General features: G+C 43.6%; 1 protein-coding gene across 1 annotated transcript in view; it reads right to left on the minus strand.

The window, feature by feature from the left end:
• Window positions 1-18,046: 18,046 nt before the first annotated feature.
• Window positions 18,047-26,585, minus strand: part of LOC128299486 (protein amalgam) — a 198,420-nt gene continuing 189,881 nt past the window's right edge. Inside the window, exons 7-10 of the mRNA XM_053035470.1 lie at window positions 20,423-20,544; window positions 18,669-18,849; window positions 18,367-18,540; window positions 18,047-18,289 (exon numbers count right to left, since the gene is read on the minus strand). Of these exons, the coding sequence (XP_052891430.1) occupies window positions 18,047-18,289; window positions 18,367-18,540; window positions 18,669-18,849; window positions 20,423-20,544 (720 nt within the window). The remainder of the gene's footprint in view (window positions 18,290-18,366; window positions 18,541-18,668; window positions 18,850-20,422; window positions 20,545-26,585) is intronic.

Raw genomic sequence — 26,585 nt, forward strand, 5'->3', positions numbered from 1 at the left:
CATCTTGTCCGTAATCTTGGCCGCCATCTTGTCCGCCATCTTGTCCGCCATCTTTTCCGCCAAATTGGCCGCCATCTTGTCCGCCATCTTTTCCGCCATCTTGGCCGCCATCTTGTGTCCGCCATCTTGTCCGCCATCTTGGCCGCCATCTTGTCCGCCATCTTGTCCGCCATCTTGTCCGCCATCTTGGCCGCCATCTTGTGTCCGCCATCTTGTCCGCCATCTTGTCCGCCATCTTGTGTTCGCCATCTTGTCCGCCATCTTGTGTCCGCCATCTTTTCCGCCATCTTGGCCGCCATTTTGGTCGCCATCTTGTCCGCCATCTTCGCCGACATCTTGTCCGCCATCTTGTCCGCCATCTTGTGTCCGCCATTTTGTCCTCCATCTTGGCCGCCATCTTGGCCGCCATCTTGTCCGCCATCTTGGCCGCCATCTTGTCCGCCATCTTGTCCGCCATCTTGTCCGCCATCTTGGCCGCCATCTTGGCCGCCATCTTGGCCGCCATCTTGTGTCCGCCATCTTGTCCGCCATCTTGTGTCCGCCATCTTGGCCGCCATCTTGGCCGCCATCTTGGCCGCCATCTTGTCCGCCATTTTGTCCGCCATCTTGTCCGCCATCTTGGCCGCCATCTTGTCCGCCATCTTGGCCGCCATCTTGTCCGCCATCTTGTCCGCCATCGTGTCCGCCATCTTGGCCGCCATCTTGGCCGCCATCTTGGCCGCCATTTTGGCCGCCATCTTGTGCGCCATCTTGTCCGCCATCTTGTCCGCCATCTTGTGTCCGCCATCTTGTCCGCCATTTTGTCCGCCATCTTGTGTCCGCCATCTTGTCCGCCATCTTGGCCGCCATCTTGTCCGCCATCTTCGCCGCCATCTTGTCCGCCATCTTGGCCGCCATCTTGTGTCCGCCATCTTGTCCGCCATCTTGTCCGCCATCTTGTCCGCCATCTTGTCCGCCATCTTGTGTCCGCCATTTTGTCCGCCATCTTGGCCGCCATCTTGGCCGCCATCTTGGCCGCCATCTTGGCCGCCATCTTGTGTCCGCCATTTTGTCCGCCATCTTGTCCGCCATCTTGTCCGCCATCTTGGCCGCCATCTTGGGCGCCATCTTGTGTCCGCCATCTTGTCCACCATCTTGTGTCCGCCATTTTGTGTCCGCCATCTTGTCCGCCATCTTGTCCGCCATCTTGTCCGCCACCTTGGCCGCCATCTTGTCCGCCATCTTGTCCGCCATTTTGGTCACCATCTTGGCCGCCATCTTGGCCGCCATCTTGTCCGCCATCTTGTGTCCGCCATCTTGTCCGCCATCTTGAGTCCGCCATATTGTCCACCATCTTGTCCGCCATCTTGTCCGCCATCTTGTTCGCCATCTTGGCCGCCATCTTGTGTCCGTCATATTGTCCGCCATCTTGGCCGCCATCTTGGCCTCCATTTTGTCCGCCATTTTGTCCGCCATCTTGTCCGCCATATTGGCCGCCATCTTGTGTCCGCCATCTTGGCCGCCATCTTGGCCGCCATCTTTGCCGCCATCTTGTGTCCGCCATCTTGTCCGCCATCTTTTCCGCCATCTTGTCCGCCATCTTGTGTCCGCCATATTGTCCGCCATCTTGGCCGCCATCTTGTCCGCCATCTTGGCCGCCATCTTGGCCGCCATCTTGTCCGCCATCTTGGCCGCCATCTTGTCCGCCATCTTGTGTCCGCCATCTTGTCCGCCATATTGTCCGCCATCTTGGCCGCCATCTTGTCCGCCATCTTGGCCGCCATTTTGTGTCCGCCATATTGTCCGCCATCTTGGCCGCCATCTTGTGTCCGCCATCTTGTCCGCCATCTTGGCCGCCATCTTGTCCGCCATCTTGGCCGCCATCTTGTGTCCGCCATTTTGTCCGCCATTTTGTCCGCCATCTTGGCTGCCTACTTGTCCGCCATTTTGTCCGCCATCTTGTCCGCCATCTTGGCCACCTTTTTGGTCGCCATCTTGTCCGCCATCTTGTCCGCCATCTTGTCCGCCATCTTGTCCACCATCTTGTGTCCGCCATCTTGGCCGCCATCTTGGCCGCCATCTTGTCCGCCATCTTGTCCGCCATCTTGTCCGCCATCTTGTCCGCCATCTTGTGTCCGCCATTTTGGTCGCCATCTTGTCCGCCATCTTGTCCGCCATCTTGGCCGCCATCTTGTCCGCCATCTTGTCCGCCATCTTGGCCGCCATCTTTGCCGCCATCTTGTGTCCGCCATCGTGGAGGGGAAGGGGGGGAGGGGGATGGAAGATGTTACCTCTTGAACAACATGCTCTCCTGGTATCGGAAATCTGAAAACAGCTGGTTTGTATGAAAAGTTAGTGTATAAACATTGCATACCTTACGGCGGAAAGTTTTTTGCAAGGTTAGTGTATTAACATTGCATACCTTCCGGCGCAGTACCAGGAGCTACCTCTTCCGTGCATGCTCTCCTGGTACTATACATTCGGAAACTGGTAGTTTTCGAAGAAATTTTTCTCGGCCATTTTCGGCGGATTTCGAGCAAAATTGCTGCAAAATTTTACTCGACCAACGGGAAAGTTAGTGTTTAAATATTGCATACTTTTCGGCGTTTTTCGACCAAAATTGCTGTACAAGGTGCTACCTCTTCCGTGGATGCTTTCCTGGTATCGGAAATCGGAAAACAGCTGGTTTTGTATGGAATTTCGTACCAACCGACGGAATGTTTGAGCGAAATAAAGGATGCTTTCCGTTTTATTGATCTTACTTATTAGCGATCGTTCTCACGTGTTTGATAGTATGCAATAGCAATTGTGATGGGCAAATTCGTCCCAAGCTGCAGATGTTACCTCTGGGAAACCATGTTCTCCTGGTGTCAGAAATCTGAAAACAGTTGTATGCGCGGCAACGGTATAGTGGTTTTCACAGTTGCCCAGTTTATTTGGTCATTGGACAAATTTGTCAACTCTCGTGGCCCTGCACATAATTATGTGAATTTCGATCGTTCGCTTGATCTTCGCGTATGAAGTTTGATGCTCCAATTTTAGGTCGGTTGTCCGTGCGTCAAGAAATACAAGAATTTCTGGGCCGATCTCTTCGCTCATTGTGAAGACACTTGCGATAATTTCGTCACATTTACACTTGCACATTTACATCTATATGAAACACACTATGTGCTCCTCAGGCTCAATTTGATAGTCAGTAGCAAATTATAGGGATACAACACCACAAAGCACTCACTAATTTTTCTCAAACAAACCGAGTTTTCATTGCAAAAAAACGAGACCGCTTTCAGCACGCATTACAATGTTTGAGCAAAACTACTATGATAGGTTCTTTACGGAATATGTCGTTTTTATATCAATACCTTTAAGTCAATTTTATCAATACCTTATCAATTTCTTTAAGTATCTTTTTTCATGTTCTTTTTTTAATTTAGATCAACGATTTCGCGGTGATGATGTTCAACCGTATGGATTTAGAATTGGAAATTTTAGAACAATTTCAGTCTAACAACGATGCAAATGTTACCGCGATTACAGCAATGTAGTTTGAACAGTATTCTACAAGGGGATATGATGAAGTGTTTGGACAGTTTGGGATGGGTGGACATAAGCTCCAGCTTCGATTAAGTAATAATCAAGAAAGACAGAAATGGTATTCCAAGAACCATGAGGTATGAAATATCAAACGGAAAAGAGAGTTCTAATGATTGCAATATGATTTTATTCATAATCTATGACAATGCTAGCTATTTCGTAGTACACTGACAGATTGTGTCGGTTATAACATCATTACCGGCTTGCAAACTTGCAGAAATTGTGACAATCGAAATACTAAACACAATACTCCACCACAATACTGTTTCGAAACACGTAGGCTAGACATTGTCACGGTTCAATCGGGGAGAGAAAACAATACCACACCACGAGTATCGCAATGGCAATAGCTTGGGAATATTGTGGTAGTGAAAATAAGCATGGTTTCTATTCTAGCATCTAACGATAGGATCATTTACGAGCATATGAAAAAATCCCGTTCAAGAAATAGAATACATGAATAGGTTGAAGTAAAAGGGCATATAAGGGTTCACGAGGCGGCCAGATGGTGTATTGGTAGCGCAGTCGGTCTGTACAGGACAGGACCATGGAAAAATTTTATTTGGACCACCAAACCTCCGTACGCAGCTCTGACTATCTTTATCCTCTCAAAAATAAAAATAGAAATGGTAGGCTTCAACATCCTAAAGATGTCGTGCCGATAAAGAAGAAGGAGTTTGAATACACTGCATACTTCTCTTGCGTAGCCGTGTAACCGGGCCGATATAGCTAATCAAATAAAAAACATATATCTAAAGAAGGATATATACAGGGTTTACCAGTCCTGAAAACAACTGTCCACTTGATTATAACAACCGTCTCTTTGATTAGTCACCACTGTCTACCACTTGTACACACGTCACACGGCGTAAGCTACTCTGTCCAAATGATTAACACAATTGTCAATTTCAATTGAACAACTGTCATTCTTGCTATTCAAGCTATATCTTTATCATGTACATGCACCTAGCATTTCTATATTACCTAAATTATTTTGTAGAGTTAAGTTAGGCAAAAAATAAAAAGAACGTCTTCATCTTTAGAAATATAAAGGATAATTGGTATTTTAAGTACTAGAAAAAAGTGATTATCCTTTCGCAGATCTCATCTTTACACAATAATTTAAGCAATCTAGAAAAGCAGGTATACATGTGCATGTACATCATAAAGGTATAGCTTGAATAGCAAGAATGACAGTTGTTCAATTGAAATTGACAATTGTGTTAATCATTTGGACAGAGTAGCTTACGCCGTGTGACGTGTGTACAAGTGGTAGACAGTGGTGACTAATCAAAGAGACGGTTGTTATAATCAAGTGGACAGTTGTTTTAAGGACTGGTAAACCCTGTAAAATCTAAGGAAATATTCGATCAATTTTCTACCTTTTTAATAAGATTTTGTGCAATAAATTAACTCTGCTGCTAAATTTCCAAAAATCGCACAATCGGCACAAGTTGTTTGGGGCCCCCAACACGGCGAGGCCCTAGGCGACCGCCTACTCCGCCTACCGTTTGACCCGCCGCTGCTAGTGAATAGACAACTAAAAGAAGTGGAAAACACTCCATACAGTAGAAAATTATGAAAACATATTCAAAATCCACCGTACATAGCAGACACATTCCACAACCCAATCCGTGTATTAAAACTATTAAAATTGAGATGGCTTATCTATCAGATGAATTAATTAAAAACTCAAGCACAAAAGCAATCCAAAAATCCATCAGTAGTACAATTACAATTCCACAAATAATACAAAAACATCCCACATTGCAATGGCACCAGATATTGAGCAACATTAATGAAAATAAGCTTAGTTCCAGCGAAAGAAGTATTCTGTATAAGTGGGTTAATGAAAGAGTGTACACTCAGGAATTAAAATTTAAACACAAAATGGTACAGCATCCTAACTGCAAAAAATTGCAAATGTGTGGAAAGTATTGAACAGAAACTGTACGATTGTGAAATTAGAAACAAAACTTTGGGAACTATTTTTGCCAAATCATTAAAGATCGCGAAATTAAAATGCCTACATTTAGCCAGCTAATGAATGAGTACAAAAAAAAAAAACGAATTACTATATTGTCAATTTTTAGCAAATACGTCCAGTGTGTTTTCAATAATGAATTAAATCAGAAAGTTTCAAAAGATGAGCTAAAACAGCTGATAGGGTAAGACCGGAATTGTGCACCAATTGGAAATTCATAATGTAAGCTAAAAAAGAGAGAAATGAAATTAAAAGAGGAAATTCATGGTAAAAAACTTTGAAGTATTGTTTTATAAAAAAAAGTCCACTCAGATGACTGTCTATTGGACTTTGGAGTGACGTGGAGAAGCCAAGATTCATCCATGGTAACATACTGACGCAAAAACTCGGATTTATTTCGCATAAACAGCTCAAAACACTGCTCCGAATTATCAATTCGTTGTTGTTTTTGGTCAAATGTGAGCTCACGCGGCAGCCATTTTGCACAGAGCTTTCTCATATCCAAATACTCGTGAACGATATGTCCAACACGTTCCTTAGACATCTTTAGGGTGTCAGCTATCTCGATCAACTTCACATTATGGATGCTTTTAATAATTTTGTGATTTTTTAAATGTTTTCGTCAGTAACCACCTCTTTTGGGTGTCCACTGTGTTTACCGTCCTCAGTGCTTATTTCACCACTAAGCCAATTTTCCGTTTCGACTGTATTTTCCCCTTCAAAAACCAATACTTTATCATCACGCGAAATTCCTTTCTTTCCATGATTACTCAAAGTACAAAAGATGCGTCACAAAAAATGCTTTAGCCTACTTGGTTATTGTCCGAGTGCTGTCAAATTTGGACAGAATTCGTTTGAAGGTTGGTACAAACGAAATATGATATGGATTTAATTCTTCTAGCGCGATCTATGTGTTAGGCCAAACAAATTTCAGCCGACCTGTTAGAATCGCTGGACTGCAGAAGAAGCATTCAATGGCCGAGTAGTCGATGTGAAAATATCCGAAACCTCGCGGAATGTGTACGAAACGCATCCGACGGGTTATTTAAATAAGAACTACAGCAAACGTGCAATAAAAAAAAAGCATAAAATGGCCGATGAAGTCAGTCTGGCTTTGTTTGGGTATCAAGCTTTTAGTCCGGCTCATTTCTCTCCACCATATCATACAATAGTGAAGATACGCATTCCACCCAAAACCGTTGCCCAAAGTCGTCTAAGGCAATTTACATAATTGACAAGCAGCCCCAACGTACAAACCGCTGCCCGTATGAGTTGGGCGTGCGCCATGCCGACAGATCGAAAGTTTTCGGCCCTTAAATAATTTGAATATTTCGTCTCTCTCGGCACATCATTTCCGTTCTTCCAGCTGACAAACTGAAAACGGTAGCTTCTTAGTGGCAACTGACAAGTTGCTGAACAAACTGAAGTTCGTACGATAGGTTAAGGGGGGAGGGGGTAGGAATATCAAAGGGAGAAACGAAGCAGTGAGCAAACTGGTCGAAGGCGACTTGATCAAACATGTAAACCATAGAACAGCGCCGTTTGTTGCCGAATTTGTTACGCACCGTTTAGTTTAGGTGGCTTTAGTATGAAAAATGTACTCCACTTCAAGCAGGAGCATTTTGTGTCTCAAATTGGCATGTAGTAAAGTTGTCGAAAAAAAAGGCTCCTTTTCTTATGAATTTTGGGTACATTTTTTAGAAGGTAGTGGAAGCCTACTACGATTATGAAAATATTAATGTTATGAAATTTCTCTGCATTTCTTCAACAGTGATAGAGCTAGATACATTTCCCAGTAACATTTTATTTTGATTGCAATGTTCGTCTAAAAGCAATGCATTTTTGTAAGTAATAGTGTGCAAACAATATCGTCACAATTTCTCGATTACATTCCCACATTGCACTCGGTCGGTTAAATATTGTGATTACAGCAAAACCCAATCTATATATATGCGATTGGGAGTGGGGAAATTGCAGTGCAAAGTTTATGAAAGCTGGAAGGTTTTTTTTTTCATGTTCTTGCTTTTCTTCCGATCACTACCGTAGGTGCTCTAGCACACGCAGTAGTTGCATGGAAACTAGGACGAAAAGCGTTCCCCCCCCCCGTTCCCCACGTTGCCAACGCTTTACTGCGCCCCATTTCCGAGCGTTATGGTGAGTGATTCGCTTTTCAGAAAACTCATCGGACTGGCTTGTGCTTTATTACTATTTTCTTTCTACGGCAGTGCATAAAGTCATCCCGGGCATGAACTGCGGCACTTTTTACCGTTCGGCATGAGTTCGGCATGGGTGGGCACAACAAAAATACACACACGTGGCACTGGGAGCTGGGAGTCCCGCAGGCGCAACAGAGGAAGCGAAAAATCCAAATAATTTATATTGACTTTTAATTTATTGCTGTGGATAAATTTCCGGCTCTGAGTGCATTCGCTTTCACGTCTCACACTCTCTTGCACTCTTTATCCCGGTGTTGGCTCACCTACCCTGGGGGGTGGGGGGATGTTCGTATCCATCCGCCCGATTTTCACCCTTGCAACAACATTCCGGCCGAACCCCCGTGTACCGGGGGGTTGTTCACTGCACCTGAGTGCGGGTCGGTCGTCGGATGCACCTTTTCAGCTGACTTTTGCGTGACAGGCTGCGGGGGAAGGTAAGCCCTCCCACCCACCACCACCTGCCGACCGGTTTGCCGACGATGGCTGCTGAGGTTAGGTTGCGACCGGTTGAGATTACGATCGTTCAGTGTGTTTACACAACTTTAATTAATCTATAACACGATCTAGCAGCAGAATAAATTGCATTTTCTACAACTATCGAAGCGTGCTACCGTGGCGGGCTCTTTTCATCGGAATCATCGTGCACATGCCCGTGGATGCCACATAGAAAAGGACGTGTTCCTGTGTGTGTATATGCGTGTTTGTGGGTGTGGGTGTATGTGTTCCATTTCTCATTTCCGTCTTGAGCGTGTCCAACGCGAAGGATGAAGAGTTAACCCGGTGAGAATAAGTCCCGGCCGTTCGGCAATCGCTTGCAATTTGGATCGTTGGATGAGTTTGGGGTAGTACGCTTTGCAAAACCGTTGATTACCAACTTCATCGGACGAACCACTTTGTGCCAATCGCTCGCTTTGGAAACGGTTTTTTTTTACAATATCTTTAAACATCCGGCCGTACAGCACGGCTTTATCGCACGTTTGTGTCCTAATTGTTAGCAGCCAAACGAATCGACGAAAATTCGCACAATAGGGACACAAGGAATTTTGCCAATTCGCGAACTCTGATTTGCCTTTAATGTGAGACCATCTGCGCCAGAAAGGTAATCAAAAATGCATAACCACACATTAACTGAAGCAAAGGCAACGGGCCGGCCGCAACCGTTCCTCCAGGCCCTTCCTAGACCCATCGAACCTCCCCCCCCCCCCCCCCAATCGGGTACGGGCTCACTTTTCACGCAACTTTTCCGGGCATCCCTTCCAGGCTGGTGCTGGTCGGTTGGTACGGAAGTTGGTGTGTTAAAAATCACATTAAGTTTAATGACGTTTGAAATTGTGTGGATGGTGGATGGAGCGCCACGGCCAAACATTCGCGGCCCGACACGGCCATTGCCCGTTGATGGCGGCACCCGGTGTAATTGAAATGAAAATTTACAATTCCAATTACCCTCCATTATGCTGGACTCCAGACTCAATTGATGCGAGGATAGTTTGGTGCTGCTGTGGACAATGCACGGGGCAGCTTCGTGTATCGGAAGGTGAATTTGATGAAAATTTGATCGTATTTGCGAATACCATAATCCATATATATTTACAGTCGAATATTGCTTGTGGAAAAGTATCGCCTTACTATTGAAAAGCAATTGTACCGTATTGGTTGCTTGTTGAACGATTGTGGTGGTACGTTGTGCGATGAATGTTTGTGGAACGTTGAAAAGCTACTTTGTAACTGGAAACTTTGCTACATTCCTTGGATTTGTTACGTTGTGCATTATTCAAAAACTATCAGTAGGATTTTTTGTTTTAAAACCCACAACTGAATTAACATTTAAAGATAAACTAAGTACCGTATTTTAGAGAGTATAAAGATCCTCTTTAAGTTAAAAAAAGGCTAAAGTCAGATGAAGGTGCTTGTTATAAACGGATATTAACTTGTCGATGTTGGCACTGAGGATGATGCAGTTTATGCAATAAGTGATGACGAGGATGACACATTGACGATTTCCAGTTGAAAAGAAACAAAGATTGTGAAATGGAATGTAAATTATGAGTTGTAATAATATTTTTTTTATCATTGGGTCTGCTTACGTGTGTTACCCTACGTTGTGTTCTTTTTTCTTGTAATAAATCCAAACTCCTTCCGTTGATTTCTGGTTTTGCTTTTATTTTCAAGTAATATCTTGAAACTTCAATCTGTTATAGGTGTGATCCTCTCTATATGTGGTTACTAATTTAAAATCTTATTTGTCCTAAAACTTTCCTTTTCCTGTTTTCATATATGGATCGAATTCTTCACAAAACCTCTGCTTTAAATGAACACTATTGTCATTCCAACAGGGTCAAATTAGAAATAATTGTTTTCCAAAAACATTGAGTAATTAATCAAAAGCATCAAGTGGATCGTCTTACAACGGGGGGTGTTATAAATGAGAAAATACAGTACACTAATTGAAGAGTCAATAATGTAGTAAACATGAAAAATTTACAATTAGTGATAATTCATGGCTGATGACAGTGAATCTAACGTGAACGGTTTACATGAGTAATAGTGCATTTGAAGACCTCAAGGTGTTGTAACAAGGCAGAAAGTGAGTAAATAAGATATTTCATAAGCTTTCGATCAAGAATGAGCTCACGAAACCGATCAAGTTCGTGGACATTTCAAAAGGGATATTGAACTGACTTATGAGCTTTATCTTATTCCATTACATCCCAGCGGAACGAAATCTTCATCCAATCACTATGAAACCTTTTTAGTCTATCTATAAAATAGTCCCAAAACGGGGGGGCATGAGCAATATTTTTATTTGGCCATCTTCAGATCTCGATAAATTTCAAGAACGAAAAAGTCATTTTGGATAATACGGCAAAAGCCGTCATTTGCGAAGCAATAAATAAATAAAAATTATTTTGTTCCAAATAATTTCCGTTTTTCTTCGAATTTTGTTCATCGGTTGTATCATTTTATTAGATATTTAAAAAAATGCAAATAATAACAAATAATATAATAATCGTCCAGCAAATTAGACCCGGCCCGGAGACCCGGTGAGTTAATTAAGTGATAAGAATGAAATCGGACGACCCGAAAACGTGAAGGTCCTTTTAGAGAGTCCATTCTGGTATAGAGGCGCTGTAAGTGATGGTATGTTACATTTAGACTCAATACGTTCTTGGCTATTATGTATTGATTTTAACTTACAGTGATGATTCATTTTTACTAAATGAATTGAAAGTGACGATGAACTCTTCTCATGACCCAATTTAAATAAGCTCTCGATTACATTGAAATGATTGCTAAAATGCGATAATAATAGCCTATACTAGAATATCATCTATAAAGATGTTCAGTTAGATATATTCAGTAACTATCTAGCAGAGCAACCATGCTGAAATGTAGCATAATGATGTTAGTAACTTAAGGTTCATAGTTTACCATTAATGTGGACCCAAATAACATTATCAATCTGCCGTACTATTATTTGTATATATTATTTATTTGACAAAGCATAGAGCACTTACAATCATAAGGGATATTCTGGTGCTATAAAATCGATTGTTAAAAACTATAGCCAAAATAAATTTTATGACGATAACTTGACCATCCTTATTCCTAGGGCCACACACGCTCAGTGTTCACCAAGTTTCCATTCGTACAGTATTTAAAATGATTTCATTTGGAAAGTGGCGCACTGCAATTGCACTAAACCGTCAGATTGAATTGAGTTCACGTGTCTGACCGGCAATCGTTCTAGCTCAAGAAGCAAGTAGTGACAAGAAAGTCAGTATTTTAGAATTGATTATTTAAGTCACGATTGGTACAGTTTACTTACCTGTTGGCCTTAGCTGGCGTCTAGTGGCTTACCTCGGTCTTCGCCAGTTGTTACCACCGCAATGAATGTTTCAATTTTAATTTACTTAGCTCACCATCTTGAAGTGACTCCACGAAGGGTTTGCCACTTTCGTCGCCCGGAAACAGATTTCGTTGCCATTTTTCTTCTTCGTCCCTGTTCAAACACATTCAACAATCGCACCGGCAGTGCGCTTCCAATAAACCGCACGGACGGGAAACCAACGTTTTTGGAGATACAAATTAATTAACTTCTAGGTAAGTGGTTTATCATGTCTGTTTCCCGGGTTAGTACGATCCGATACGAACGGTCATTGCAATCGCAAAGTGATGCCGGAGTGTTTAATGTGCTACTCGAGAAATCTTTACTGGCAGACACACTTGCAGAAAAAAAAGGACAAACATTCGCACCCATGCACATTCGAGTTGGATCGACCACACTGTCTGTGCATCATTCGAATGCGTTCTGCTCGCGACACACACATACAACCGGTGAATGTCAACTGATTGTAGTTCGTTCGTTTGTGCCACCCCCAAACACTATCAGTCGGTCGGAACCGTCGAAGTCGAAAGTCGAGGAAACAGATCAACAGCAGGGCAGCTTGACGTGGCAGAAGTTCGTGTGTTGGTTTTTCCCATTTAGATGGAGTGGTTTTCCTTGGAGTTTGCGTTAACGGCGAAGTCGTCAGAAAGCCAAGTAGAGTGCAGCTGTGCAGATGGTATTGGAATGTTGGCTGCTTACTATTGTCGTTTCGACTAAAAATCTGCGAAGAAAATCGTTCGGAATGTCAAAGTGGCTATCAAGCTTCGTTGCTTGTTGTGGATAAATGTCATTGATGGGGCTGATGGAACTACTACCCCTGTGCCTCAAGTCTTCGCAAGTTGGTGCGAGACGGAAGCAGCAAGACAAACAATATGAAATAATTGAAGTTTTCCTTAGTATGCCATGACCCGCTTGGTGTATGGGTGCCCGTTACTAGGTAGAGAAGTATTGTAGAGAAAAGCTTTCGCCTACTATGCCTCCCATCTAAACGAATGGAGTTCATGAAGTGGAGATATGAAACTGTAATTGAAGAGGAAGTCAATAAATGTAAAAAATCGCTGTTGTTTTTTTCGTATTAATTTTGTTTTTATTTTCCGAATTTGTGGACTGGTACAATAATCATACAGGATTTGCATTTCAAGCACGGTTGCGGACTCCAACCAGTGGGATGAAATCCTTTTCCTATCCCTCGCTTCCTATGTCTGACGCCGATGCTGGTTTTGGTTTTCTATTCGATCAAGATGTGTATGCTTGCATCGGTCCAGTTCTGATTTTTTGTTTTTTTGTTTGATTCCGGCGATGACCACCATTTCGGCTTGGAGCAATTACTTACGGTACGGTACGGTACACGTGGGGGATTTATTTACCATTAAAGTCAATATTTAATTTACTTAATATTTTTTCCACCTAGCCTGCCATTACTCGTCAATGTATCTAGAATTGTTTTTGTTGTTGTTGTTTTTGTTTGTTGGTTTAAGTCTCAATTTAAGTACTTTCATTTTCATCTTACATTTTTTCTTTTCGTTTTTTTTTGTTTCTTTTTACCCTTTTTCGTTTGTTTGTCTCTTTTATGTTGCGGTTCTCGTACGGTGTGTGTGTGTGTGTTTTTGTGGCGCTGCATTTGTTTTATGTCATTATGCTTAAGGCTAAATATTTACGGTCTTATCTACGATTTACGGCTATCGCCAATAAGCCTTCTGTACGATCGCTGAATAATCCTAATAAATTTGCATCCGGATTCAACACGTCCACACACGATGGTTTGTTAGTGTTTAGTTCCGCGCCACACATTTTGGTTTTTGTTCTGTGTTTTTTTTTTTGTTTTGCTTTTATTTTGTTTTGTTTCTCTTACCTTCTTGTTCTTCGGTCGGGTCTGATTAGTAGTGATACTTATTAGTGTAGTGACTTACGATTTACATGCTCAAAGGTACATCCATATTAAATATAAAAAGTCTTCGTTCAACGCACGAGTCCGGTTCATGTTAGCTTACGCAAATTTTCCTTTGTTTTTTTGTATTGTTTTTTCCATTGAACATCATCATCCTCGTCTTGCAAGTTTGGCTCACTTTTGAGCAGTAGAGTGTTTCTTCTTGTTCTATGCACAGAGCTTGTTGAGCTTTCGGAGTGTGACTTTTGGCAGACTCCATTTGCATTGTCGGTGTTTTTTTGCGTTAAAAATGTATCATCAGAAGATAAATAAGTGTTGTGAATGTACTGATTCATTCGTGTGCTTCCACCGGCGAGACTGATGCTTCTTATCACTATTGCACGCTTTTTGTACGGAGGATGGGTATATAGGTGAAACTGTTTGTGTCAGATAGAAACAGCGAATGTGGGGTGTGTGTTTATGTACGTGAGCTTTACTTACGTCTCTATCTGTGCCAGAAAGTAATTTGTGTATTTTATTTGCTTAGTCTTGGGTTGATTGTGTTTAAGTGGATAATAATGTGCTATTTACAAAACGATTGCGCCAAGACGACGAATCAATTCAAGTGCTCCTAGAGCTTTAACTAACACGCCGTTTACAGTGAAATGTGCTGCTGTTTTCCTTTGTGAGAAATGTACATTACAAGCACCGACCCTACACAGAAGCACAGGTTTCAATGCCTCCTTTTCGATGGGGTTGATGAAGCATCGCGTACAGCAAACGACCAGCGAAGGAGGAGGGTTTGACGTCGTTTTCGGTTGGACGGGAATTAGACCAACGCTGTTTTTTTTTTGTTTTTTCACATGATTTTTACCATTTCTTTTATGTCAAAGTCTATTCCTCAGGGCTGTGCTACAGGGGAGCGCTTTTGGTTGCCTTAATTTTTGTCAAACAGGTCCAACACATTTGATGCCGAGTTTAAATATTTCACATTCATTCAGTGCTCGCAGTGGCATGGCAAGACACTGTGCAGTTGGAGTTTGGAGTATAATAGCAGCGAAGCCTCAAGTACTGAATGGAGTAAAAATAAAAAGAACACCAAAGGACGAAAAGTTGGCGCGTACCACCACCACCAGCGCCACCATTCATCATGGCCGCAGGCTTATTCACGCTTGAGTGCATCAAAAATGCCGACTGCATATCTTTCTTTTTTCTTCACTCTTGTCCCTTTATTCGGTTCCATTCTTTAATGTGGATTCCTTCTTTTTTTTTTTGCGCATCGCACCCCGCTGGATTGTGATTGTGTTCGGTGAATGAATGTCACTCGGGAAGGCTATGGCAGCGTACCGGGCAGTGCACCCGGGCTTTCGCTTCGTCTCGAAACCCCGACGTGTTCTTGGCATGTGTTCCGCATCCTTGTGCTTTCCTGTGCTGCTAGCGGTGGAGTATATCTGGTGGACTAGGTGCATAAAGAGGGGGCAGGCGAACCGCCAACATGAGTGTCCCACGGACAACCGAACGGATGTCGGTCGAACCATGCGGGGCTAGATAATATCGGGACGGAAGTTTTATAGACCAAACCGAAAACTTTTAACACCACAGACACATTGACGTGTTGAATTTGGGACGATCAAAGCCATCTCTCGGGAAAACGCAAAAAAAAAATGGGGAAAGGATTGCGGAAAGAAAATCTCTCTTTTGCTCTCTCTCTCTCTTACAAACACACACACACACACACACACACACCATACACGTCCACGAGCTCAGTGCATAAAAAGGATCCCCCAAAAAACCACAACATTTTGCAAAGTTTTCGTTAAGAATGATCCGGAAATGGGTTTCAAGTGGATAAAAGTGTAAAAACCACATAAAAGAATGAAGGCCGAGGATAGGGAAAAAACCGAATCCCATCCATCCCACAGCACTTGGGATGAAACAAACGACACACTGGACAGCATGAAACGCTTAGAGACAGATGCTCGGGGCGCGGCAGCGGAACAGCGGAAACAATCTTCGTTAATCTTATTCCGTCAAAATGATGCGACACATCGGGCTTGATCGAATCGCAAAGCAAAAAAAAAAAACCCTGCAAAAACCCTTCCGATACGAGAGAAGGAGATGCCATAAAAAAGGGAATTAAAACAAGAAGAGCTTCAAACAAGGCGGTTTCGGTTTGTTTCCCATTTCGATTCGTTGGAAGAAGGAAACGAATAATACACAAAATTGCTCGAAAAACAACAAACCCTCACAGTTGCACATTAAAACCGCGGAAATTCTATCTTCAGCTTCTGCAGGCAAACAATTCAGGCAAGCAAACTGAACTGAGCGAAAGTCCTGCTGCTGCCGCGATGGAAAGGAGGTGGGTAGCGAGTGGCAGGAGCCGAGCGGAAAGTTTGATAAATTTTCCTAATTTTGTACCAACAAAAGCAGACGAGCGAAAGCTGCCTCTGTGGTCGTTGGGTAAACTCGGTTTCAATAGCAAAGCGTCGGTGTCCTGGCTCGCGTGTAAAACTTGTACGGGAAAATCGAGTCCGTCTGTGTGTGGTATCTATGTGTTGTTTGCGAAAGTGATGTGTACTGGTGCGTGAGAGCAGTGTGCCATGATTGAAGGGGACAGTAGCAAAAACACAGCACCAAGCACCGCACACTCGAGTGTCAGCAGTGTTTGTTTATTTTCATATTTTAATTGATTCTTTCCTCCCGGCGATTTCGAATGGACGAGGGCGGGCCGCTGCTGGAACGATGCGAAAGAATGCTGGACGCGATTCGGACGTTTCGGAAAGTTTTCCCTGCCTACGGTGTAATAACTTCATCAAACCTCATTATTGAAACATTGCAGGGCGGTTTCGAAAACTGTACACCGTGATCGGTGCCAGTGCAACAACGTGCTAAGTGTTCCACGTGGCCCACTTCGCTGTCGTTCGGGGCACGCGAGCATGAAAGTCAGTTAGTCAATTTTACTACAAGTTGACTTTTTGATAATCAAAACAATGGTTAAAATTTATTTACAAAAGACTTCGCCTCCCAGAGTGTGCCATATGCCGTCGTTCACACCGACTCTCGTACTCGTACCAGGCTCGTCGTCATCGTGCAGCGAGGCGTAAGTAACCCACCGGTAGGACACTTCGAAAATTGTCCCCGCGCAAAGGAGAACTGAACTGAATTATGCCGGGGTAACAACGGCGACAAGCTGCGGTAAGATGACATTTGCCCAGAGAATGTTTCCACCCTCGGTGGCCTAGCCCGAATTGAATTTAATTTGCTTAAGACTTTATCTAAATATTAGCGCACACAACTTACGGTTCTGTGGATCGCTTCCGTCTACCACAAGGATGTTTTCCCTCCAGCTGACTCAGCTACCGGCTTCAATAGGCCACCGCAGATCCTGACATTCATAAAGCATCATCATCCATCCATCCATCCATATACGCACACCCACAGCTTGCGGAGCGATTTGGTTGACTTTCTTGTTGAATTAGTAATGATGCCGAACCCATGGCAGCGTGTCAACTGGGACGGGAACCAACCAACTGACGTACAACAACGCTGTATGCCGTCAGCCCATTGCCGCACTGACCCCGCTCGTTGAAGCACAAGGCGGAGGCGCGCAAGGAAAAGTTTTCGGTTTCGACTGTCACGTCACCCGAGACGCTCCAGAGTGACAGACGCACAGACAGAATTCCCATCCTTCCCGGGGTTGACGCGTGATTTGCAAGGTGTTTTGCACTGCAAATTAGCGCACAATGCGCACTATTGCCTTGCGGACAAATGCGTATGTACACGATTAAAGCGCCTAAGGTTATAGTAGGCAAGCGATAGTTCGACGATAATATTGATGAGTTTGCTAGAATGAAGTTTTTGCGAGCGGTACAACTCGCCAAACTCTTATGCGTCACACATATACACCTATACAAAAGGGATGAGCTACCCAGGGGGAGAAAGGGAAATAGGGAAAATCGGTGGCCCTGTCGGGAAAGCGCATTAAACAACGGTTTGCTCTATTGCTAAGGGAAGTGTGCATCCAGTCGTCTCTTTGGCATACGGTATGGTTTTTTTTTAGAAGTTCTCTTCCCTAGACATCAGTGACACTTCGCTGTCTATGATAGCGGTTGTAGTTTTGTTTAGTTTAAACTATCAAAGTACAGTCGTTTGAGGCCACGCGGGGCCCGATTCTTCTACGCTTGCATTATATCTAATGTATCTCTGCTTTGGGTGTCATTCTTCGTCAATTGGGTCTCGACGTTGTGTTCGGGGTTGATGCTCACCAAATAATGAACAAGTTTGAGTTCTCGCATTTGAAGCTGTTTGAAGTCGATAAGATTCGAGCAAGATAAAGGGAAGGCTTTATGACCTCTCACGAACTCCATTGGAAACTGGAGAGTTTAATTAAAACATCTCATGCTAGGAACAGTTTCTAGATGAACTCAGTAAAATAAAAAGCGTGATTGGAATGGGAAGGGAGCTATTGCACCATAGTATGCCACACAAAGGGATGATCGTTGGAATGATGCAGCCAATCCTTAGATGATGAGCTTCGAGCGATCGAAAAGCGTGCCGCCGTGTAGCAGTGCGCACAACGGAGACATCACCCAGGGAAGTATGGGCAGTAGCGTCAGTGTCAACACCCTCCAGACCGATGATTTCGGTGCGTTTCGGTGTAAGGACGTAGAGCCGGAACGCGACGTCGAGCTGGCCACCTGCATCTCCTCCGAGTGAATGTCGGACGATATTCGTTGCGTGTAGAACTGGAAGATGTCGCTTACCTTTGGGGGAGAGGAAAAGTGCGTTTGATGATGGTTCGTTGCCGAAGAATGCGCGTTTAACGCTGTTTAAGGCTTACCTCGTTCCAGCCGTAACGATTTTTCGCCTGCACGATGGCTTCGTACACGGAGCTGTGCTGGAGGCCACGCAACGTAAACGCCATGACGTGTGTCAACGGCTCTGATGGGGGTCGTGGAGCAGGCGTTAGAATGACATCGTGCCATCGACCTGGCTGCTGGAAAGTTTCATTCATCTGTGCATCGTGGAGGGATGTTGATGTTGAGCAGCGAAAGCGGTAAAAAGATCAACAATTTTAGAAATACGAAATCAATATCCATGTCCATTGGAACCGCTCCAAGGCCGGCGGGCCGACACACTTACCATCAGCTTCCGGTAGAGCAGTCGAACCTCCTGGAGTGGTGGATAGCTTTCCACTTTCCAGGTCAAATTAAAACTGTCCGTCGAGCGGCTCCACGGTGGCGACAGGAAATCGGCGGGCCCTGGCCGACCGGATACTTCCATGTACTTCTTCGACCGTCCCAGTGAGTTGTCCGCAACGCAGCTATCGAGATGAGAACGAAAATGAACGGAAGACATGAACGGTTTGATCCCAACTAGAAAAATGAGCTCGAATTGATGGCTCGAATAGAGGAGATCGAAGCTCTGCAAGCTTTTTTTTTTTGTATCACACATGCATCTATAAATAACTCAAACGACGAGATGTATTTGCTCGATACAAAGGTGTTGGCGAATTTTGCACCGGAAGTCCCCATTGGTTTTGGCCCGATTTCGAACATTGATCCGGTTTAGACTGACAAAGAGTGGTTTCATTTCAGTTTTTTTTGTTGTTTTCGCTACTACTATAAAGCTATGTTATACTGGGTCGTTGTATCAATCTATCTACAGGGTGACATCGTAAAACTGACACACTTATTTGAGAGCCCCTGTATTGTGTTTACTGTCACTGTATGTCAAACACATGGGTATATTTTGACAGATGAACTTGTTTACTATTAATGTGCAAACCGTACACTTCTTGTGTAATTATTTTTTTTTTGCAAACTACAAGGGATTCAAGTCACGAACAAGTAAAAATCATGCATTTGCAAGGTTTGACAAACATCCAGATTAGGCAGAAACTGTCTCATCTCAAGTTAAGCCGATTATTCGTCTAACGAACCATCAAGCGATACGAGGAGACAGGCACGGTTGTTTCAAAGAAGAAACCGGGCAAAAGACGGACTGTCCGAACTCCAGCGGTGATCAATGCGGTAAAGGAACGACGAATACTGCGGAATCCAGCTCGCTCGGGAAGAAAAATGGCGCGTGAAATGAATATGAGCCACTTTGCCATGCAAAGTTTTTTAAAAAAGGATCTAGGCAAGAAACCGTATAAAAAACAGAAAATTCACGGTTTAACCAGCAACAATATTGCCGACAGGGTTACCAGATCTCGCTTGCTGCTGAAGACGCACACTCTGGCCACAACGAACGAAAAACTGTTCACTTTGGAGGCACCCTTGAATAAGCAGAATGATCGTGTTTATGGAGCATCTCTTCGGGATATACCAGTCGATAAAAGAGCAGTCGAACGGTATCAAAATGCGTCATCGGTGATGGTTTGGGGAGCTATCTCGGCGAAAGGGTTACCGTTACCGTTATTATTTATCGATAAAGGCGTGAAGATCAACAAGGAATACTATTTAGAACACGTTCTACAAGGCTACTTAAATCCATACGCTAAGAAGCTTTTTGGCAACGACAGCTTTTGCTTCCAACAGGATTCAGCTCCAGCCCATAAGGCTTCGATCGTTCAGGAGTGGTGCAAGGAGCATTTGCCATGTTTCATCAGTGTATCGGAATTTGGACGGATTCAAGAGACGGTTATTGAAGATATACGGGCCGTTATCAAGTGCAAAGGCGAAAGATTTGAAATAAAGTAAGTAAAATGCAAGTTTAGTACTAACAGATGTTATTTCCATCGATTTCGAAGAGAAATGCTATCGGGTTTCAATTTTAATCAAATTAACAAAGTGTAAGTGTACTTCTACGATGCCACCCTGTACAATGCGGATCAACAGTTCACTTCCACGGAAAATATAAAACACAGACATAATGTGCCATTGTACACTAACCTGTAGTTGCCAAAGTCTTCCTGCTGCACATGGCGGATGGTGAGTGTGTGGCGGTTTCCTCTGGACGACATCGTACGCCGATCGGTTGGCTGCAGCGGAAATGAGTTTTGATTCCACGAGACCTGCATTGGAGAGCCGCAAAAAAAGTCAAGAGAAGCGCACAAAATGAGAGTTAGTAGTTGCCATTACAAAACAAAAAAGAAGAACGATGTCCTTTCGCTCTGTGGCAGGACGATGAAATCGGGTCAAAATGATATTCGCTCTTGTAGGGATGTGTACGGTTTGTGGATCAGACAAGTAGAGAGAGAGAGAGAGAGAGAGAGAGAGAGAGAGAGAGTCAAGAGAGACAAGAATCGTTCGTTTGAACTTTTACTATTTTTGTTTTCCCTTCCGTTTTAGATGGTATTAGAATGTTGTCGACGGCTGTTCTGCGTGTCTTTTTTCCTCCCATCTCCATTCAGTTGGGCCAGGACATGCTATTAGTGATCCGCACAGTACGACATATGAGTTAAGCCGTGCCGTAGCAATCCGTGCACATGCAGCCGGAGACCGGATTGTGGCCAATGAATGGTTTTCTGGAACGTTCCTTTTCCAAACACTCTGGCCAGAGTGCGAGTCTGTGCCGGTTTGTATGGTTTGATCACACATCGTTTTCCCTGAGGTTGACTATTATTGCATTGCAAGGGCCAGCTTTCTTCTTGTTACGCGTGTCCCACCTTCCGCGGTGGACCAACGATTGACAATTGAATAAAGTTGGTCCGTTCCAGCATTACGGTGAGTTTGTAAGAGCAAACGAATCCGAGGAAAAAAGTGGTCGAAGCTCTCCAGTGTTGTGGTTCACGAGAGTGGACGAGCATGGCCAGCAAGAATAAGGCAGTTGGACGCAAAAGCAAATATTCCCCCCCCTCTCGCCCGGTTGTGAATTGCACCAACAAAAGCCATCACGTGACGGAAGTGGATGAGAAAACTGGCCATTGTACCGAGTAATAACAGTGAAATTTTATAACTTCGAATAACTCAATTTATTTAGCTTAATTGATTGTAAAGAAAATATGTCTGGTTTGCCGCTTGGGCGGCAAAACTGTAATCGGTTTTGGGTTGGCCATGAGTGGTTGGTTTGTGGTTCTTTTTTTTGTGTGTGCCAATTTGTGCTTACGATCTCTCTCTCTCTTGTCGCAGGCTTTTGGGGATAGTAATCGGATTTTTTTTTGTGTTAATAATCAATGGTATGAGAAAAAAGTTGCGTAGGAACTATGCTAACCATTACAAATGGCTCTGGTGGGTGGGCTTGTTTATTTTGCACTTGAAATTAAGAAGAAGAGTAAAGAAATGTGTGACAAAAATCGATTGTTATCTAAGTTGATAATTTAATTTTAAAGTAAACGTAACTTTTATAAACAGATGTGAGCAACAATTCAATAAAAAATATCTTTAGGATATTTAGCGTCCTTCTCAATGTAAAATAGAATTTTGAAATGAAATTTAAAGACATTTTCATATTTTATTACAATAAGCCATCAAATTTAACACTGAAAACCGGTCGAGTTTTACGTGTAGAACCTGGAAACAACCGCACGTTTCTATATTGGGAACAATCCAGCGGGCACAAAATTTCCGGTGTTGGCCAAAATAACCAACGTCGATTGTGGCGCAAACACATATCGACGATGGGATGCGGTTCACCACAATCGAGAATGCCGTTTAATCACCGGAAGTACGCCTCTCAGCGAATGTGTTCGGGTTGCCGTAAGTGGGTATGGATTTCAGTCTCTAGCATTCATAAGCATTCACACCCTATGGAATGTTATAAAGTTTGTTAGGTAAATGACTCTGTTTTAACATAGTTTATGCAAAATACCAGCTTATAGAAAGTAGGGGCTAAGTAGGGCTAATAAAGCGATTTATTGTCCTGTTAAAGATCAATACCATCAGTTCAATAGAAATATTTCTGCATAAATATATTCAACTGATTTGAAAACAGAATTTGAAAATATGTTGCTTTCATAGAAATACAAACGAAACGATCAAAGCAAGCACACTTTCCGTGAGGAAATTACAATAGAAGATAACAGAACCCCTGCAATCGTTCCCTTAACCCTGCATTTAAAAAGGGTTCACTGATCGCACAACGTATTGTGAATGGTTCTGTGAGAAAATTGGCAAGGGAATGTAATCGAACCACAAACGAATTTTCACCTGCAGGTGAGGTGAGGCACTTTGACGTTCCGGAACCGCTGTTTCGTGCTGTTAAAAAGCTAAACCAATGCCGTGGGGCGATGGATGACCGACTCTGTTCACGTAACCACAAAATCTAAACTTCAACAAGTTACATGGGCCACCTCCTCCTGGGGCGATGCATCCTGCCTGGTCCCATTTTCAGTTTGCTGGCGCTAACGATCGGTAATGTGTTGTCAATGTACGCAGGTCTATTTTCACAGCGAATGTGACAGTACACCGCTGACCGTGCGGTGCTGCGAAATCGTAGCTGTTTTCCACTGTTTGTGATATTTGCTTAAATTGGAACGCAAGTGGACGTGCAACTCGGTACAACAAATTAAAGTTAACGCGAATAACCAAAGCGTTCCATCTACTGTTTTAAGGGGGGGCGAGTTTACCAGAATTTGGACCATTTACCAGTGTATTTAGACACACGTATACTGTATTGATATTTATTGGCTTTTAAACAACATTCGGCTGCGAAACGAAAGCCATGAATAATTAGGCATTGTGATGCCTGATTAGCAGAAAAGAGTAGAGCGCTTTCATAAGCTTCGATTGCCTTGCATTAGTAGCAGAATTAGTAGAAGATGAGATTGGTTGTTGTATAAATATTTAAATCAATTCCAAAACACTGTGCGCTGTGTTTTCGGGTCGAACGGATTAATCGCATATTATGTTATGTTTTTTTCCCCCGGCATTTACCCAACATTAAAGTCAAACGTTCAGTGTTATTTCTGATCCAGGATTAAGCGGGTTAATTGATCGATGACAGTGGTGTGGCGATGCTTTACCCAAGCTCTCTGTTCGCAATACATTGTAGCATGAAGTTAATTAAAACTATACATCCACGCTTATCAATTCCACCAGCCGTTGCCTTTGCTGAGGTGAAGTGAATTTTTAACGCTTTGCTAATCCCTTAATCGGTATGTTTTAAATGTTTTAACCGGGCGTGAGGTGTGCCAGTGGAAAACCGTTGGTGTAGCACCACTTCATGCGCCCGAAAATGTCGATACGGTATTAAAGTTTTCCCTGCATTCACTCACTTATAGGCGCGCTTCCGCGTCTAGCCGTCGTTGCCGTTACAGTGCCACCAATGTGCGGTACATGAATTGGTAGAGCTTAGTAGAGCCGTTTGGTTCCTCCCAATTCTCGTTCGTGTAAACAAATCGTGTGCCGGCAAAGGGTTATGCTAACGCAAACATACGTCTCCACACAAGGGCAGAGTGCGTTCGGTGGATGAGCTAATCCTCTGCCAAAACAAATTGGAATTTACGTATTACGTGCGCTACCATTTACTCTATGCTTCATGGAAAAGTTATCTCTTTCTCTCTCTTTCTCTCTCACACACACACACGAAGATTTTCTTTTATTTTTTATGGTTTTTGTTGTTGTTTTCGTTAGTCACCTTTTGGGCTGTCACACATCAACCCGTGCCATCCGGAAGCACGTGTGTTTTGCCAGTGTCTAAATACCACCATGATGGTACGATCGGAACGCGCATGGGGATTTTGGAAAAGCGACGACGGATCAACGGCTGTTGACGAAAATTTGTTTTTAACCCCAAACCAACAACCAGCGCCGAGCATCATCATTCAGTTGCGATTGAGCTTTCGCATGAACCGAGAGAATGAACCGCGTGTTCGGTGTTCATCTTCAAAACGAGAACGATAAAGGGCCAGCCGAATGTTCCGTCGTCGGTCTGAGTGTTAGTGTGCACGTACTAACGATTGCTTTGAATTGATTTTCGTAATCCTCAGCTAGTAAGTTGAGGTTAGCAGAAGGCAACCCTGCATCGCTGGCGGCTTTGTGCTCGTGTGTGGGAAACTCTTTCGGTGCCGTTGTTTTGGTACGTGGGCTTCCTGCTTAGCCACTTAGCTAGAGAAACGATTCGGTAACGACAAACAATTACTTGAACCGTCCACAGGAGAACCGTCGGATTAATTGATGTAACGGATTAAGGAAAGCAAATCGAACTCGGTGCTTCGGTGGCGCCGAGCAGTGCGCCGAGCAGGACGGAGGAACTGGGGGCCACTTATTTTCATTTCTTTTAGTCTCGCGCCTATACCAACCCCCCTATTTTTAGACAGTGAAACATCCTCCAAAGTAGATCCCACTTTAGCGTCATGCTATGGATTTGTGGACCCGTGTACCTACGCTCGATGATTCGGTCACCGATTCGGCCCCGTTCGGTTGGTCTTCGAGAGCGAAAGGTTTAACCCCTTTTCAGCAAAGCCACCACTAACAACCGAACGGATTGGAAGCAAATCCCGCACAACAATGGAAGGCGATTATACGATTGTGGTTTCTGTGGCTGGAAACGGACGTCTGTCCTCGCTGCTCAGTGGACCCCGATTCCTTTTTCCGACTTTCGCTACATTTTCCACGCGCGCTCTCCCGTTCGGCCCATGACAAACAAATAGGATTATCCCTTTTGTACCCGAACCGAAGGAAACCGGACAGCTACCCACCGCGGTCCGGGGCCTCATGGTCGTTCGTGATCGTTTTTCCTCACACGGTACGGATTCGGTCACAGGTCGAGGATAGCTCGGTGTTGTGGAGGAGATTGTCTATGGTCATTGCCGCGAGGGACAAGCAAGAAGAAAAAAATAGCTTGCATTGTTTGCGAAGGATGTTTACGTTGAAGGAAGAGATTTACATCTTCTAGGTGGATTCCTTTTTTTTTTTTCTCCCTGCCTGTAGACCCTTTTCACCCGGTACGCATTTCGCCACACGGTCAGCCGGCATTTTGTGGAGCGAATCACACCACGCAGACACTCCGATTTAAAGGACTTTAGAAAACAAATGATGAATGTGACAATATTTTCGTTTGGCACATGCCGGGCCCGGATGCTTAACTGCGACAAATCGGATTACTTGCCGGATAAGAACGGTAATGAGAAAATGGAGCTTGTTTTGTGCGGATGATCATTTGTAATTAAGGTGTGCCTCTATGCGAGTTAAATGTACCTTCTTCAAGCAAAGCACCAAGTGAGTTCAACAAACTTCCAATAAAAACGCGATGATTTCAACGAATCAAAGCTGATTCTTGGAATATATCACGCAAATCATCAATGGAATATTTGCTATATAGATCCTTTTTTTAACAAAATTGCCAGCTCGATCTTTTTCAAGCGGCTGACCTGCGTCCCATCAATTTTTGAATTCGTCCTGAGGTTTTTTGACAATTTCCCATATATTTTATAATTCGTTCCGAGGTTTTTTTTTATTGGGGCGGTCCGGTGATGTATAGTATAGGCGTCGGTTTTCACTCGACCGGATCAGTCCAAAATCCCATCCAGATCAATTTTCTGTACACAGGACTGACTATCCAGCTACGGGTAAATAGAGACAAAGAATGTCGGAAATGATAGGCCTAGGCCTCTTAAAATTGTTGTTCCGATACACAAGAAAAAAAGATGTTGAAGGTGAACCAAGCATTGGTGATGAGCTTGACAGTAAAATCTCTGCATATTGCTAACCAAGCAGCTTATCCGCGGCGGTCGATTTTCTCTAAACCTTTTTTCGCCTTAAAGATGACATACGGAGGCCAATGGTTTACCATGAATGCATCTGAACCTGTGACCTTCTTTCCCATATCTGCGGTTCAATACAATTGCAGAATGCTGCGGTTAAGCGAAACAATTTATTTCAAGTAGCATTCAAAACTATTTGGAAAACTGTCAAAAAAAACCTCGGAACGAATTCAAAAATATATAGCAAAACCGTCAAAAAACCCCGGGACGAATTCAAAAATGTGTGGGACGCAGTCAAAAACTTGTGGGACGCATTCAATTATTGATGGGACGCAATCAAAAAATCTTGGAAAATTGTTAAAAAATTGTGGGATACCCTGTATTTACAATGATTATTATCACACTGCTAGTCCGCTATTGCTACAGAAAAACGGTCCGATTGAGATCTGATTCCTAACCAGTTGTATGAT

The sequence above is a fragment of the Anopheles moucheti genome, chromosome 2 (genome assembly GCF_943734755.1).
Source record: "Anopheles moucheti chromosome 2, idAnoMoucSN_F20_07, whole genome shotgun sequence".
NCBI classification, from domain to species: domain Eukaryota; kingdom Metazoa; phylum Arthropoda; class Insecta; order Diptera; family Culicidae; genus Anopheles; species Anopheles moucheti.